Source organism: Olea europaea, unplaced genomic scaffold, assembly GCF_002742605.1.
Source record: "Olea europaea var. sylvestris unplaced genomic scaffold, O_europaea_v1 scaffold1201, whole genome shotgun sequence".
Lineage (NCBI taxonomy): Eukaryota > Viridiplantae > Streptophyta > Magnoliopsida > Lamiales > Oleaceae > Olea > Olea europaea.
The window spans coordinates 137041-156003 of record NW_019229430.1 but is presented as its reverse complement, the minus strand read 5'-3'; the positions used below and the strand labels follow the sequence as shown (position 1 = coordinate 156003).

At 31.4% G+C, this 18963-nt stretch overlaps 1 protein-coding gene across 4 annotated transcripts; it reads right to left on the bottom strand.

Moving 5' to 3' along the window:
- Positions 1-1712: 1712 nt before the first annotated feature.
- On the bottom strand, positions 1713-6414 carry LOC111374090. 4 transcript variants are annotated; one of them, XM_022996723.1, is made up of 6 exons: positions 6187-6250; positions 5146-5302; positions 4826-5025; positions 2628-3103; positions 2464-2517; positions 1713-2020 (listed from the first exon to the last, which is right to left on the bottom strand). In XM_022996723.1, exons 2-5 carry the CDS (start codon positions 5168-5170, stop codon positions 2478-2480), a joined length of 741 nt encoding a protein of 246 aa, XP_022852491.1. In that variant the 5' UTR covers positions 5171-5302; positions 6187-6250; the 3' UTR covers positions 1713-2020; positions 2464-2477. The 4 variants fall into 4 exon arrangements, 3 of the variants coding, with proteins under 3 accessions (XP_022852491.1, XP_022852489.1, XP_022852490.1); XR_002699073.1 differs by lacking the exon at positions 5146-5302 and having other exon boundaries at positions 2362-2517; positions 6187-6414; XM_022996721.1 differs by lacking the exon at positions 5146-5302 and having other exon boundaries at positions 6187-6414.
- Positions 6415-18963: the final 12549 nt, after the last annotated feature.

Genomic DNA, 18963 nt, shown 5'->3' with positions numbered 1-18963 from the left:
TAAAATATACTTATCAAATACCCCCAAACTTAAACATTTGTTTGTCCTCAAATAAAATCATCATCTAAATAACTACTAATACACAATCATGCAAGGGATAATTAGTTAGACAATCAAGCTTTTTACATCAAGATTCGAGATTTTGATATTTATTCTACAAACATGCTTCAGAGTCATAATAACAGATCGATATCTACTCTTCCAGTGTAAAATCGACATGTGTGTGTGAAGAATTAAAAAATCAACCATGACTGCACAAGTTGTTTCAATACCCAACCCTTAATGGTCATATATGTCATTTCATCACTCGTATGATTCACACACCCCAAACTTATTCTTTTTTTACTCATTCTCAGTGTGTAATTTAAGGTTGAATATTTCATTACTATCCTCACCCTCTCAAATTTAGGTGGACGTTATTAGTTGAAAGTTAACACTTCAGTGAACAAAAATTCTCCAATTATTTGATTACTTCAACCGCCACAACTAAACTAGCTAATTGTCTTATATCAAAAGTCAAATCCGCTCAAATAAATGTTAAGGCTTAATCAAGGTATTTAGTGCTTTTGCTCTTTTCATACATTTGTTTTTTCTGTTTCACTTTTTTTTTTCTTTTTTTTTTATTATTATTTTTTGCACTCTTCATTAAACTTTTTAGATGTCCCCTGTAGCAGGCTTTAGGCCGATAATTCCCAAATTAAATGATTTTAGGACACTATGTTTTAAACACTCTTACATGCTTATTGACCCGAGTCAAAAAGGTTTCGAAGAAAACCAATTTTTGTTTCAAGTGCAGCTTCATATTTTATTGCCTTCTAGATGTCCCATGTAGTGAACTTTAGACTGATGACTCTCAAGTCAAACGACTTTAGGGCATCAGGTTTTAAGATACCCTTGCAAGCTTAATTACTCGAGTAATGAAGACTTACCAAAAAAAAAAAATTAGATTTCAAATGTATGTGCCTTAATTAGTACAATGCCCATTTTACACACTTATTCAAACAAACTAACCTCCAACTCAAGATTTTCGCCTCGTTTTATCATGTTAGTCTAAGATAATCCACACATAAATTTTCACACATGGAATCCACGTTCACATCCGCATCTTCCTACAACTATAAAATCACCCCCAAACTGAGCTAAATTTAGTTTAGGATAGATAATTTATTATGGTTTAGGTCAAGAATCTATGTTCAATTAAATCAACCTATTTACCAAATGAATCAACTTGTTTTATCATAGTATCTGACTCAATTCTAGTACACGTTTAATATCACACGTTTAATATCAAGTTTTGCAAAGTTAAATTTCAATCAATCTAGAATGCATCATATTCACAGTTTATAAATCAACACCAAATTTCAAAGTTAAATGTAATTGTAAGCCAAAATGTCCAACTGACTCAAAAAAATTTAGGCGGTCAATTAGGCAATTAATAATTTCCCATTATTTCTCCATTAAAATGAAAAATATGATCGTTATCCATCACATTAAGCCAGCATATTTGAATTTCTATATCTTGTGTGGAGCTCGTAACTACTATATTTTTCAATCTCATTTTTACATAAATGGGAAACAAACAAGGCCTAAATTCATTTGAAAATCACAATTGATTACTGAAGTCATTTGAAAAATCCTCATTTACCTCCCGCTTAATTATTATGTTATTTTCTTTCTTAGATACTATTTGACTTGGAAAAAAAGTCATAAAATTAAACAAAACACAATCTAATTAAAAGAAATGGGGCAAATTTGTGGAATTTGGGGGTGGGACGGTTCCCCGTCCCTTTCAGGTTGGGGGCAATGTCGGAGTAGCGGAGAATTTTGTCATCCCACATATCACTATTAAATGTATAAATGTGATTACACATACAATCCCAAGGAAATGGGAGTTGCAGCAATTGTGGGTAACTTGTTATTGCTGATCCCACGCTAAGGACGATGGATTCCAATTTCGAGCTGAATATGCAAACAGTGAACTGTGTGACACGTGACCTTGAAGAAGCAAGAACTCCATCCGCTGTACAAAACGAACAACATTGAATCAGAAATGGAAAAAACTGACACACATTTGAACCTTCTGATTGCTGTTTAAGCACACCCCTAAAATCCTTGCCAACACTGTTTATAAAATAAATGTTAGTTCATCTTTGTAGCTCAAAATCTTATAATGGATCTCTGTCCATTAAAAAGTAGCTGATGCAGATTACTGATCAATCTCATAACATGTAAAACAATAACTTGGATTAATGGAAACTAGATGAAAATAAGCAAAACTTGTTAACCATTCACTCAAATAGGAAACCAAAAAAAAAAAAAGAGAAAAAAAAGGGGGAGAGAATAAAATTTTGCTCATCATACCCCAGTTATATTAATCTTTTCATTTTATGTACGTATTAAATTTTCCAATGCAGAACTGTGAATCCAGATATAAAATGTAGTTTTCCTTCTTCATCATATCACCTGCTGAAGGAAATTTACTCGAATGACACTTTTGTCTGTGCGATGTTTGCAATTCTGCAAAAATACAAATATTGGATAGTCAAACAACTGAAGTAGATATTCTTGTGGCATGAACTCAAGGCATAAGTAGAAACTCAGAAATATTTTAGTTGGTTACATACTACCTTTCTCTAACATGACGAATACCCTCAAGAATCTCCATGGCATGATGGACCTTACAATTTTCAGGCTTTTCCTCGCTTTCTAGTATTAAGGCTGAAAACCTCAAAAATGTTTGAAGTTCCATTTGCATTTTGTTTAGCTGTTGATCCAGGTGACACATGAAGTCCTCATATGAGGTTATTTCCTTTACATTTTGTTCATTGTTAACTTCATTCTGCACATTACGATTGATAGATTCCTCATGATTGTTCTCAATCTTCTCAGCATAAAGCTCCCCTTGACTTGCAGAAACAACTAGTGGGTCTTGATTCTGTACATATTTTGGGGGATCTGATTCCAAGTCTAGATTTTCATTTGACATGCTCGTGTTTTCCCCTTTAGAAGATACAATTCGAATGGGACTAGGGCCATCTTCCCCACCAACTTCAAGATCTAAAGCAACATTTCCAATCAGTTGACCTTCCTTTATTGATATTGCCTGCTACCAGAAAGGGATAACAGATGTGAAGGAGGAGGACTCTCGCCATCTACCTCAGTGCAGAAATGAAAAAGGACTATGATAGAAAATAAATATATTGAGCGTGTGAGATAGAAGAAAACCTTTAAGCATTACATAATTAATTCATACCATCTTGTCTTCTCAGTGAACTTTGCAAAATTTTGTAGCATTTGAATCTAAAATCGACTACTTTTAATTAACAGACAAAATTTTATAGTAATTAGCATTATTGCAAAGTCCCCCACCCCTGCACACGTTGATTAAAAAATATACAATTCTGTGTAATTGATGAACATAATAGAGCCATTTTCGTTTCCTTGTAGCTTATACTTTTCAGTCATCTAAGGTCCTCTTAATGAAAATGAAAAGGATGATTCATACCATATTTGCATATATTAGTCCTTGTACAACCAATTCATCCATTTTCTTTTATCTATGGATGAATGTAATCTGCCTCAGAAAATAGAAAACAAGCAGAACTTACTGTCCATTTTAGTGTTTAGCAAAACTCTCAGCAGCTTTAAACCACATTCCTCCACATTGTCACACTCCAAATCACATTCTTTTAATTTAATCCAAGTATCGATTATGATGAGGTTTAACCCAGCCTCTTGCTCAGCCATTATCTTACGTAGTGTACGTTTGGAATAGAATCTTCCCTGTTACCCCTCATGACTTTGTGTTGCGTTTCCCAGAGTTCGAACACATGACCTCTCTTAAAGAGGGATTTAAGTTGAATCCTGGTATCATAAGTCATTCTTAAAGGACAAGTCAAGGGTTCAAATCCCGAGAACGTGACAGAAATCCGTAAGAGATACGATGGGCTCAAGCTTTCTCTACAGATAATACGTAAGTTAACAACTTGAGGGCAGAGACCGGTTCGTTACCACTGATGCTCACTTAGCAAGCTAAATTCTCTGTGACCCAACTTAAAAGAATTTTTGAGAACTGCATCATAATCATCTTTGATCAGTATTGTAATACAAAGTAAGAACTAATTCCTATATATCCAATCAACTAAGTATAGGCATCTATTGTTTACAAACAAGCTGGAAAGAAATGAAAGAGATCCACATTGCCATATATCTCCAATGGGGGACAAAAAAGGGACTCCAATATCATTTTAAAGTAGTTATCAACTTAGTATTTATGTAGTTTCTTAACAAGGTTACATATTGATTTTGTTGTAACTCAAACGATCTAGGTTATTTCTTGCTTGTAAGAAGCATGTAAACATGAATCTCTGTAAACTTGCACACTCTTTGGCACTCAAAAAGAACAACAACAAACTGAGTCTTATTCTCAATGAATTCTCAATGAATTTAGGATCAGCTATACTAATCATGTTTCTCCATTCCATTCAATATATTGCTAAAGCTGTTGAAAAATTAAATGAAATCAAATCTTTTACAACCAAATCACGCTATATTCATCTTGGTCAAGACAACTTTCAAAGAGATCCGAAGGATCAACACAACGACCAATCTATATCTCCAAAACTAGATTGTTATGCACTTATTTTGGTGAGTTTTAGTGTCACCAAAACTTTGGAAAAAGTTGTCAGTGTCTTATGATAATGCAAAGACCAAAATGAGAAGGAGAAAATTATTGGAACCTCATAATTTTTTTTTTTTAAATCCCAGCTACAAGTTCCTTGTTTGACTGAAATACAAACGGGTGAAAAGTAACAGGCATTTATACCTCATTGAGTTTCACTGCAAACTCATCAAGAACTTCAATCCGACCCTTTGATTTCTCCATGGCTTGCATAACCTTCTTCTTTTGAAAAAGCAACTCCCGCGCATCATTTTCCTCTCCAGTTTGAACACTAATGGACGCTTGTCGTCGAAGCTTCTCTGCTGCTTCAGACAACCGCAACAGCCTCAATCTTACGTTGTTTGCTGAAACAATTTTCAACAGTTCATCATTTATTATGAAATAATTCTGTTTAAAAGCAAATGTTGCCATCAACAAAATAGATTGTATTTAACCAAAACCATAAAGCAGGGTTAGTATCTAACTTGAATCATAAGGAGTTGTGATCATCTCCTAAAGCCGGGTTCTCTCCGTTGGTAATTAAACCAAAATATTATACTTTCTTGTGTTTGTTTTTCTAGAAACCAACACATTTTGATCGAATAACTGAATGTAGAATAGAGGACCAAGGAGGTTTGTTTCCTACAAGAAGTCCACAAGCAAAAAATAAAACTATCGACAAATCCAAGTAAGAAGGAAAGTCTCGTTAAGTGTCTAAAGTACCACAATTTCTCAGTATCCCTAACAAAATCCATTTTCGGTAATTCAAGTCTACATCTCTCAGATGCATTCATCTTCCAAAACCATTGCAATTAGAAGTGAAAGCCAAGTAAAGTAATCTGTATTAGATAGCACTTATACTCAACTTCAGTCCAAAATTGCTTAAAAACCACTCTGATCCCAAGCGGAAAGAGAACAAGATAAAATGCATTGCACTTCCAAGACAATTCCTATCAATGGCTTATATCAAGACTTCATCAATGGCATTATTGTTTTAACAATTGTCAGATGATTGTTCAATATTGTTGTCTGTGGATTGACACAACAATAGTGTTCTCATGCAAAAGAACTCAATCGACATAGCCAAGTGAGATTTCAAGTCAAATACTTATATATCACAGATACATCAATACAAACCATATAGTAAACTAGAACAGACCCACCCGCCCCGCCCCGCCCTGCCCTAACCATTTGCATTTTGCCATTGTCTATAGACTTGTACATATACCACTGAAACAAGATCTAGGATACCCATTAAAAGTATATACACCTGTATCCGCAAGAAAATTATTCATCATAAATCAAGCATTCCCATTAAAGATATAAATATTGGCAAGAAATTAATACATGTAGCAGGAAGCCCACTAGCTATAAAGAAAATCCCAATTGTTAAAAACATTATCAGGGCGGATTTTAACTTTCTTCAACTATCCGAAAAACAATGAACCAAAAGCAATAAAGTAACCCAAAAATTGAAAATGAAATAGGATTCTATTTTTGACATAATTAAGCAATAAAATTTTTACCTTTGGCTCTTGTGCTTTCAGCTTCTTTGTGAAGAATATCGAGTTGCTGTCGAAGCTGCTCTGTTTTAATACCAGCTGTAGACGGAGAACCCAAGCATACTGTTCGCACGTGACATGGCCTCCATTGAACAAACAAGGATCCACAATTCTGAATCATCTCTCTCGAGAAGACCGGAAACGGAAGTCTTGGAATTTGCTGCAGTTTTATTGGGAAATACAACTAAACAGCCTCAATAATAGGAAGGATTTTGAAATTAGTATAAGAAATGAAAACATTCGAAAAATAGTCTTCAAACAACTATCCTTTCAAAAATACCCCTTATAGAAAAATTGCAATCAAAGTCACTACAATATATAAAAATCTTCAAATAGGTCCTCAAGAAAATATAGATCATAAATCTTTAATAAATTTAAATCCAAATATAATACAAAATTTTATTGATCTAAAAAATGCAACAGAAAGTGAATTAAACTATTTAAAAGAATATCTGAAAGGATTCTTTACAGAATATTTAGATCCAAAATTAAAAAATAAAAACGTTACTATAAATAATAGTACAATAAAAATAGAAAATAATATATATAAAATAATTCTTAATCTGAGAAGAAGAACTAAAGAACTAAATGTAATTATTAAAGAAAAGGTATTAGTAGAAAATAGTGAATTTTATAAATTTTGCTGTGATATTTTAAATACCTATGAAGAATTTAATTGGCTTAAAAATATTAACCCCTCCGCTGCACACTCCGACAAAATGGTATCAGAGCCATGTTACGAACCAAAAATTATGATGAATATAGTAGATGAAGAAAATATAATTGAAGAATTTTTGAAAAAAGTTGAAAAACATAAAAAACCTAGTTATCCTTATTTACCTAAAAATACCACAAATGAAAATTTTAGGGATATACATAAAAGATTAGAGAATCTAGAACATAATTTACAAATAGGAAATGCCCTATTAGATAAAAACCTTAGAGGAAAAGATAGGATTATAATTAATCCACCCCAAGATTTTAGAATAACACAAAATAAAGGAAAAAAAATGAAGAAAAACAATATATGATTACAGATGTAGAAGAAATCGAACAAAAATTCTTAGAATCTACAGGAGAAGAGTATGAAGAATATAAAAAACAGTTAGAAGAATTAACTGAAAAAATGGAAAATATAAAGATGAATACTAATCCATCTTCAAGTCATGATATAAAGGTAGAGTTTAGTAGTGATGAAGAACAAGATTATCCTTATGGTACTACAATACCACTTAAAGATGGTCTTAATCAATATAGAAAAACACAGAAAAGATACACTGGAAATGTAAGAAAATAATCCATAAAAGAAATAAATCCAATGAAGTCTTATAATGAACAAATCCACACAACAAGAGTATGGTTAGATCTAGACTGTGTAGATAAAGATAAAGCTATTGAAACATGGGTAAAAAGTACAGATTTAGCTATACAATTTAACAAATGGGAAATATATACAGCTTTTGGATTTATAGAACATACATTCAGAGGAATTGTTTCTGAATGGTGGAGAAAGTTACCAGAAATTATTAAAGGAAGGATAAAATATGGAACAAATAGAACTGAGGTATTAGATAATAGAAATACTTTAAATGAACAAAACATACAGGAAATATTAAAAAGATTTGAAAAGATCTTAAGAACAGAATTTTTAGAAGATAGGTATGCTTCTAATGAAGAAGAAAGAAAACAAGATGAATATAACCAATGAATGATTTTAATGGAAAATTTAAAGATATGTGATATGTGTGAGTTAGATAGATATACATGTAAATTTGAAGAATTATACTATATACTTAATCAAGGAGATTATCAAGAAAACAAACCTATATTAAGATCTTATTTTACAAAATTACCATTCCCATGGGGAATCAAATTATTAAAAGAATATGAGAAATTATTACCTCTAGGAGAAGGAGTTAAAATAGATAGTCTTGGAAGTAGAATTAAATTTACAAGAAGAATGATAGGTATGTGGTGCAGAGAAGCACTAGAAAATAAGAAAGCTTATAAAATAAGAAAGAATTCATTATGTTGTTATAAAGATAATGGCCAAATTGAACAATTTGGATGCCATAAAAAGAAATATAAACCATATAAGAAATATAAAAAGAAATTCAAAAACTATAAAAAAATTCAATAAAAGGAATTTTAAACCACATAAAAAATATTTTAAGAAAAGAAATTTGAATAAGAAATTTAAACCAAGAAACATTAAAAAATGTAGATGTTTAATTTGTAATGAAGAAGGACACATTGCCCCTCAATGTCCTAAAAAGAAAGATAGACAAAATATAAAAACTCTTAGAATTTATAAAAAATTCCAAGAAGATAGTGATATAGAACCAATAGAACATTTTGAAGATTTAAGTAGTGAATGTAGTAGTATTTATGAATTAGATACATCTTCATCAGAAGAAGATTATGAGGAAATTGTATATATGAATTAGGAGATACAACAATCAGAAATAGAAATAGAAACAACTGAAGAAGTTGAAGATTCTATAGAAGGTATTAATCAAGAAATTACTTTTGATATTAAAAAATATGCAGAAATCACTAAAAAGATATTAGATCTACACGAAAAAGATGTATTCCATCAAGGATTTTTAAGAATTTTACCAAGAGTAAATAAAACAATTGTAAGTATGAATTATAAAGAAATGTCTATCAATATAGAAGATACTATAGGAAAAGCAAGAATTCCTATAATTACAAAAGAATGGGTAAAACAAAAATTATCCAAAATCCCAGAAAATGTAAGAAATAAATTAAAATGTATTGAATTAGGAGGAGTCCAGATAATGGTAAAAGGATTTTTTAGAGAAGGAATGAATATACCAATAGAAATATACTGTATGGATAATAGAATCTTACAAGATCCTATAGATGCCCTATTAGGAACAGTTGTAGGAAACTTAGTCTATCAAAAGATAATATTTACAGTAAAACTAAATTATGCAATATCCTTAAGTGATGAAAATATTAACCAAAGTTTCAATCTATATTATAGAATTGGAAATTTGAAAATGTTAAGAAGAAGTAAGGCTATTAGTATAAGCATAAAATCAATTTTTGCTTTTAGTACTAGCCATCATAACAATCTAAGGAAAATAACTGATAACATTATCATACATAAAGATTTTGAGGAATTAGCACAATACATACCTCCTAGAAAATACCAAGAATATGAAATTATTATACCAGAACAAATAATGCTTGATTTTCATAAACAAGCAAAAGAAATTAATTCTGAAGGAAAATTAATAAGAAGAAATAGTGTAAGCTTAGAAGGAGACAATCTTATTGCAAGATTTCCCTCTAGACAAGACTCTAGAATTAGCAGACTTAAGAATTTAAGTATTGCTGAACCATCAAGTTCACAATATTACATTAAAACAAGATATGTAAACCAAGAAGGATTTAAGAAAAATCTTCTTGTCCTTATAGATACTGGAGCAGATAAAAGTCATGTAAATGCCAAGTTTGTTAATCATCTAACAGATTTTGAAATACCAGAACCATATATATTTAAGGATTATTTAGGAAATAATCTTGAAATAAGAAAATATATTAAATTTCCCCTTCTACTTGTAGGAGAGGATCAGAAAGAATATACTAAAAAAATAATTCTATATAAAGATGAATTATATGGAGTGGATCGTTCACCTATTCTATTAGGAATGAACTTTCTTGAGAAATATAGTCCTTATAAAATCTGCTAAGGATATTTGAAAATAACAATTGACGATAATCCAATTATCATTCCAAGAATAGATGAAAATATGAAATCATTGTTATCATGGAAAGAGTAATAAGTACTAATCCCATGAGCCCATATATTGAAATTACACTCAATATAAAAAATTATTGTAGAATTAAATTTCATGCTTACTTAGATACAGGAAGTACAATAAGCTTATGCTTACCAAATGTACTGCCATCTGAATACTAGAAATATAATTCAAAGAAAGTAGTAACTGCTACAACAGCAGGTGGAAATAAGGTAATATACAGCAAGTATGCTAATCAAGTACCTTTTCTAATCTCCTTTAGAGAAGTATTTGTTGATACAATATATATGTCAACTACAATAGGATGTGATATTTTATTAGGACAAAATTTCCTATTAAAATATGCGCCATTTACACAATATATTGATAAGTACATGTTCACAACACCTTGTGCACATAAAATATTTACACCAAAAATAAATAAAGCTGTTACAATCGCATATAGAGATATAAAACATCAGAGTTCTACAACCCAGCGTGGTGGATGTTGGAGTACAGAAAAATTTAAACCAGTTACAGTCTTAAAAATGACAACAGAAAATAGGTTAGAAAAATTGAAAAAAGAAATCTCTGAAACATATTCTAAAAATCCATTAGAAAAATGGAATACAGATAAAGTAAAAGCAAAGATAGAATTAATTAATCCAGATACTATAGTAAGGGTCAAACCTATGAAATATAGTGTTGATGATAAAAAAGAATTTAAAAATCAGATAAAAGAATTGCTAGAAGCTAGATTGATTAGGCAAGTAAAAGCCCACATAGCAGCCCAGCCTTTATGGTTAGAAAACATAGTGAGATAAAAAGAGGAAAAACCAGAATGGTAATAAACTACAAAAAATTAAATGAAGTTACCAAGTTTGATGGATACTACTTGCCAAATAAGGACACCCTTATTAAACAAGTACAAAACAAAAAGATATTTTCAAAATTTGATTGTAAGTCAGGGTTTTGGCAAATCATGCTTACAGAAGAAAGTAAACCATTAACTGCATTTAGTACCCCTAATCCTTTAGGACAATACGAATGGAATGTAATGCCATTTGGGTTGAAAAATGCACCACAGATATTTCAAAGAAGAATGGATGAGGTAATAAAACCTATTACTCATTTTTGTATTGCATATGTAGCTGATTTACTTATTCATTCAAATATTATTGATGAACATATTGAACATCTTGAGAAATTTTGTTATATTATGAAAAAACATGGTATTACACTTTCTCAAAAGAAAGCTGAGATAGCAAGAACAGAGATAGAATTTTTAGGATTATTTATAAAAGAAGGAAAATTGCAACTGCAATCCCATATTGGAGAAAAGCTTCAAGAATTTCCTGAAGAAATCAAAGATAAAAAACAATTACAAAGCTTCCTTGGTATACTAAATTATGCTGAAGAATTCATTGAAAATTGTGCCAAATTAAAAAATTATTTTCTTCCAAAATTGAGAAAAAATATTTTGTGGTCTTGGGAAAAACAAGACTGTGAAAATATAAGAAAAGTTAAAGAAGAATTAAAGGTATTACCCAAACTTGTAATACCCCAAGAAGAAGATTTTTTTATCCTGCAAACTGATGCTTCAGATTACTACTGGGGAGCAGTGTTAAAGGTTAAAAAGAATCATAAAGAATATAAATGTGAAAAAGATTGTTCTTGCCCTGAGATACTTGCAGGTTATACATCAGGGACATTCAAAGAAGTTGAAACAAGATATGAGACGAATAGAAAAGAACTCATTGCTGTAAAAAGAGGAGTTCAAAAATATGAAGATTATTTATTACCAAAGAAATTCTTGATTAGAACTGATAATACTCAAGTTAAAGCATTTTTGAAAAATAATGTTGATCCATCTGTGACTAATAGATACATAATTAGGATACAGATTTGGTTTTCATATTTCAAATTTGATATTGAATATATTAAAGGAAAAGCTAACTTTCTTCCTGATTATCTTAGCAGGGATGGAGCTAGAACAATTAAGGACGAAAGTCCAGATACTTGAGATAAAAGTTTCCTATTTGGAAACCCAAATTCAAAATATCCAAGATAGCCTTCGAGGCAAGAATTTAGCCCTTGAGGCAGAAGTTACTTGTACCAAGACTAGTATCCCTTCGCAGGGACTTGTAAATACTAGCGCTCTCCCCGAGGATAAAGGGAAAGAAAAGAAGGTAATAGGAACCCCTTCACAGGAAATATTAAACCTATTACTAGTAATAGAGATATTCAAGATATCCAAAGAGAAGGTAGCTCTTCAAAGAGTCAAACTCAATCTAAACTTTCTATTGAAAGAATAGATCCCAAAGATATTGTCAAGATATGCCATGAAGCAAAAATGCCCAAAAAAGATAACTATGAAGAAGTAACGCTCTTTATTGTTATTTTTAATATTTTATCAGATTGGTATCTGGAGATTGGAAAGTGGATGAAGACTCTCCACTATTCAAAATACAACAAGATAAACTTTTATCCAGGAGCACCAGCCAACTAGGTTCGAAATTACTTTGAAATAGGAAATATACTTTGTATATATCCTAGTAAAGACCTCAAGGAGATAGCTCAGCTTCCAGCCAACATTAGGAAAGCTGTTAAAAGATATACTGAAGTTGTTAAAACAACAAATATATATATCAGATTTCATTCAGCAACAATGGAATGGGATCCTCTCCTTGAATATATGCATCCATCGTTCCATGTGATCAAAATGGGACTAACAAATCAACATTTTTTACCAGCCAATCAAAAGGTTGTTAAAAATGGATATCAAGATATTCTTAATATGATGCCCTATAGAAGAGCAAAAGGGTATAAAGAGATATTTGAGCATGTAACTCAGATAATTACTGAGAAAGAAAAAATATAGGTTTATCCATCTGAAGATCATATTATCTATTCCAATGCAAGGATGGATACCAAAGAGGAAGATATTTGTTATCTCGACCATCTAGTATCTGCAATTATATCTAACCAAGTGAATGGATCGGAAGATATGGCTAAAGAATTATGCAAAATTCTTTGGAATTACAGTGATCACCATTGTGAATACTGTGTTGTGGAAGATATGAGTCAAGCATCCCTTAATGAAGAAGAATTCCCTGAAGAATTCTTTGATTCAAAAATGGAGAAGTGATGGTGACTAAAGTAGCCCTTTATCACTACTTTAATAAAGAAATTTATTAAAGAAAAACTGTAGCCACTAGAAGACAGAAGATAGTACAAGAAAAGTCTCCATAATTGTAACTACCCTCATCAATTGCTACAAGTGGCAGACAAACTCAAAAGATAAGGTATCTAATTTCAAAAGAAGAGGTCCACCCAACAAGAAGACAATGAAGAATTCGGTGGAGATAAGATGGCCTAGCTACCCAACAAAGACAGATGGAAAACACCTGTGCAAGATAAGATTCCAAAATCTCCTATAAAAGGAGGATGAAGAAAGAAGGAAGATATCTCGAAATACCTTGAAATAACTTCTCTTAAACGCATTTGAGAGAAAATCTTTTGTAACCTGTATACACTACTTGTATTTAGAGAAATATTAGATAGCTTGAAGATAGGAAAGCGTGTAAGAAGGTAATCACTTATGGAGTTCTAAACTTCATAAGGCGAGTACCAAAGGTATGTAAATATAGTTTGTAAGCATGTACAATTTTAATTTATGAATATCAAAGTAAAGTTTTGTCATGTTCAACAAAGCTTACATAAAAGGATTTCGTTAAGTTTCTCATGATTCCTCGGCAGTACAGATAGAGATTTTAAAGGATTTTCAAAATTTTGATTTTGAATGGATGTTAGTCATGCCAAAGTACCCGTATTTAATGAATGGTTTAGGGGAAAAGGCAGTTTTCTAACAAAAATTTGTAGCACCTTGTGTGTGAGTTATCTTTTAAAATTTCGTTCCAAGTAGGAACTTGATTCTGAAAAGAGTTTGGATAGAGGTGAAAACAGAGACTCTGGATACTGTGAGATAGCGTCTGTGGAAACACGGCTAGTTCTCTAGAATGAGAAATGCAACCTTAATTGAAAAGCCTTTTGCGGAAGCAGTTGTGGACCCAAATGATTTCAAAACATTTTAAACCTTTACTTGATTCAGAATATTGATTAAGTACTTGCAAAACATCTATAAGAGCATACTGGAGGGAAAGCCTGTTTATTTCCACTTGATTACTGTAAGTTATTTAATTGCTTTTACATGCCTATGCTTTAATTATTTTCATGAACAATTCACAAGCATCCACTTCACTACTAATGATGATAATAATCTTATTTTATTTTTAGATGAAAAAGATGTTTCGTTCTTACTTAAATTAGATAAAAAATCTGATGATATATTTCCTGTTGGTAAAGAAAAAATAGAAGAAGTATACAGAGATATAGATTATAATTGTAGAAATAATATAGGATTTGACCCTGTAAGAACTAGTAGAGAAATAAGAAAGGTAGAAGATATCATAACTAAACATAGAAATATACAAGAAGAAATTTCAGAAGGATTATTTGAAGGATATATAACCAAGAAAGGTCAACCTACAATCTTTGAAGAATTATTAAAATATAAAGAATATTTAAAAGTGTTCAAAAGATTGAAAAATATAGATATAGGGCCTGATTGATAAAACCTTAAAAATATAAGATAGATCTTGTAAATAATTTCATTAAGGGCAATTTAGTACTTTTAATAGGAAAGGTTATTGTGGAAAAAAAGGAAGAATTTACCAGCCATTCTCAAAGTTGTCCCAGTTTTATTCTGTATTCAATTGGGAACGGAATCTTAATATCAACTAAGTCATTATATTTCATATTTGTGTCGATTAGGTTACTGGACTTGAGTTTTGTCCAATTCTGTCATATTGACTAAAATATGATGTCGACGTAGGGATGTCAATTGGACCGAATTTGCTGCAGTTTTATTTTGTATTCAATTGGGAACGGAATCTTAATATCAACTAAGTCATTATATTTCATATTAGTGTCGATTAGGTTACTGGACTTGAGTTTTGTCCAATTCTGTCATATTGACTAAAATATGATGTCGACGTAGGGATGTCAATTGGACCGAGCCCACTTGATTCGTGAAAAAGGGGCTCGTGAAATCACAAGCCCGAGCACGAGCCGAGCGGGTAGACGAGCCCACGAGCGGCTCATTTTGACGAGCCACGAGCCGGCTCGTGGCTCGTGAGCCTGTGACCAAAATGGTCACAATAGTGACCGTTTTGGTCACTTTTCAGTGACCATTCTGGTCACTGAAATTTTTCCAATTTATTAGTTACAATTTCAATTCATCCAATTCTCAATTCTCACAATCTCACTACATTTATATTCATCTAGTCCAGATTTCATCATAAACAATCACAGAAATGGATCAATGTTCATTTGTTGCGAGCTTGTTCGATACAGGATGTGAGCCATTGCCACATCATGGAGAATCGCCTAGTACGCCGCAAAGTCAATTTCCAAATGAATTTGTCGGTTTAAATGACATACCGATACCTGAAGATGTTCACATTCACGGTCAGGGAAGCCACATTCCAATTGATTTGGATGATATTAACGTTCTCGAAGCGGAATATGAAGATGAAGATTAGCAATTAAATATCCCAGATGCGAGGGGAAAGCGAAAGGCCAAAAAACAAGCAAAATGTTGGGATCACTTTAAGTTGATTTCAACAGGAAAAGTCGTTGATGGCCTTGCAGAATCTAAAGCAGTATGTAAATACTGCCAACAAAGATTGGCATGGCAAAAAGGAATTGGTACCACTCATCTCAACCGCCACTACAAATCATGTGCAGCCAAACATGGACTTCTTCCAGCTGGTCAAACACAATTACAATTTGGCAGTCCAGCGCGTCGGTTCTACAACTTCACTCCTGTCCACGTAGGTGTATTCAGAGGACGAGACTCGAACTGGAATGGTGAAATTTGTTACCGCCACTGAGTTGCCTCTGGCTATTGCAGACAACCAACACTTTGTTTCATTCGTGCAAGAATATCTACAACCGAGATACGTTGCGGTAAGTCGAAACACTGTTCGTGCCGATACAATAAATTATTTCAATAATTTAAAACAACAATTAATTATGGATTTGCAACAATATGGGGGTGTTATATCCTTAACTTCTGATATATGGGAAGGGGTTAATAAAAGAGCATATATAGCTGCAACCGCACACTATATAGACCCACTTTGGTGCATGCATAAGAAAATTATTGCTTTTAGAATTATTGAATTTCCTCACAATGCTAATAATATATATAATGTTATTATCAGTATTGTTAGAGAATATCATTGTGAGAGTAAAATTCGATCTTTTACTTTTGATAATGCTAGCGTTAATAAGGTAGTCGTCGATAAATTGTATAGGACACTTCAACCTGATTTTGGTGGGTGTTTGTTTCATATTCGTTGTGTGTGTCATATCTTGAATTTAATTGTGCAAGATGGTTTAAAATATATAAAGGATGAACTTCAAAAGATTAGGAATGCATTAGTTTATATTACGATCTCTCTTAGTAGAAAACAAGCATTTGAAGATTTTTGTGCCGAACTAGGGGTGATGACTGCTAAAACATTTGTTAGCGACGTAGGTCATAGATGGAACTCTACATGCTTGCTATTAAAATCATGTGAAAGTTTCGAAAATTTAATAACTGACTTTTATAATAATACACATGTTAGAAGTGATGATGATGGTATGATAAATGAATCCGATTGGATTTTAGTTTTGAAAGTTAAACGATTTTTGACATCTTTTTATGAGACCACAAAAATTTTATCCGGCGTTTATTATGCCACAAGTTGTATGGTGCTTGAACGCCGCCTTTATATAATTGCAAGAACATTCCATAAATATAAAAATGATCCTGCTTTTAGTGAAATTTTAATTGCTATGGAATTAAAGTTTAGAAAATATTGGGAAGAACTGCCTATGTTATTTTCTTTAGCATGCGCAATGGACCCCCGATATAATATTTCGGAAACTAAATACCTAATTGATCAAATCAATAAAGTTTTAATACTTGATACACCTATACCCATAAGAATTTAGAGCAAACATTATGTGGACTGTATGATTTATATGCGGAATGAATGGGTGCAAATGTTAGTGGGTACCCTCTGCTGCACCTACTCCTTCTGCTGAAATTGAAGAAGATACTGCGAAAATAATGAATTTATTTCAGGGCATTAATACATTTAGATATGATGCAACTGCAATGTGTTCATCTAGTGCCATGTCGTCTACATCTGCATCTCATCATACATCGGCCGAAACTCAAAATGCGATGCCTACCGAATTAATTGATTATTTCAATCATAATATGCCAACAGACAGAACAATTAAAAAAATTTCAGAAGAAGTAATTGAATTCTGGCGAAAGTATGAAAGACGTTGGCCAATTGTTTCTGCAATTGCGAAAGATCTATTGACACATCCGGTTAGTACTGTTGCTTCGAAGTCTGCTTTTAGTGCAGGTAAAAGGGTTCTGACTGATGTCAGGAGCCGACTGAAAGAAGATGTTTTGGAAGCGTTAATGTGTGTGAAGGATTGGCAGGACGCTCATTTTCGACTACAAGATAAATATGCTGAAATTGCATGTCGTCAGGTAAGTGATATTTGATTTAATTATATTAATCAAATTTTTTTTTTATTTTTTAATCGTTAAATTTAATTTTTTTTTAAAAATTGTACACGTTACAACAAGTTGTTCGTGTATAATTTTTAACTCCGCCTACTTAAAATTGATGTAGCCGGTCCCAAACCCGGATAAAGAAGGATGGTTTACATTTTATTAACTTTAAAAAGAAATCAAAAAAATATATTTTTTGTAAATATATTTCAAAAAATAATTCGTTTTCATTATATAAATATTTTATACTTTATAAAAAGTATTACAAATTACAATAAGATATAAATAAAAACTTGTTCTCGTTAAATTATTTGTATTTTAACACTTTTTTATTTTTAAAACTCTATTCTTTATTAATTTTAAAAAGAAATCAAAAAAATATTTTTTGTAAATGTATTTCAAAAAATAATTCGTTTCATTATATAAATATTTTATACCTTAAAAAAAGTATTACAAATTACAATATGATATAAATAAAAACTTGTTATCGTTAAATTATTTGTATTTTTTAACACTTTTTATTTTTAAAACTCTATTTTTTATTAACTTTAAAAAGAAATCAAAAAAAATATTTTTTGTAAATGTATTTCAAAAAATAATTTGTTTTCATTATATAAATATTTTATACCTTATAAAAAGTATTACAAATTACAATATGATATAAATAAAAAAATAAAAATTTGCTCTCATTAAATTATTTGTATTTTTTAACACTTTTTATTTTTAAAACTCTATTCTTTATTTTATATATATATAAAAATAAAAAAAATAAAAAATAGGCGAGCCCACAAGCCGAAGCTCGGCTCGGCCCACGAGCTCGGCTCGCCACGAGCACGAGCCGAGCTCATGGCATTAAGGGCCGAGCTGAGCCGGCTCGGCCCATTGCCGACCCTATGTCGACGCGACTAAAAGACACAAATCGAAGTAACTATCCCACTTAAGTTTTAAGTGAAAGCTTAATCACTTCTAATAAAAATTAGTGAGTTAACGTGCATTGCACGTTTATTGGTTAATGTTTGAAATAAGTGTGTAAATTTTAGAAATAATCATTCATAAATTTGAAAGGTATTTATAAATTCGTTCAAATTAACTTATTTTTCTGTTAATTTTCTCTCTATATTTTTTATTCTTCATATGAAAATTTGAGAATTTGCATATATTAGTACAAGGCATTTTCGTGTACAAAAGTTCGTAGGAAAATTTTTTATGCGAAACATATTTCTCTATTTATATTAGGTCAGTCTAAAATATGATTTAGCTCACTCAAGCTTTGTATGATTATAATAATTAAATATCATCAAGATATACAATATAACAATATCAAAA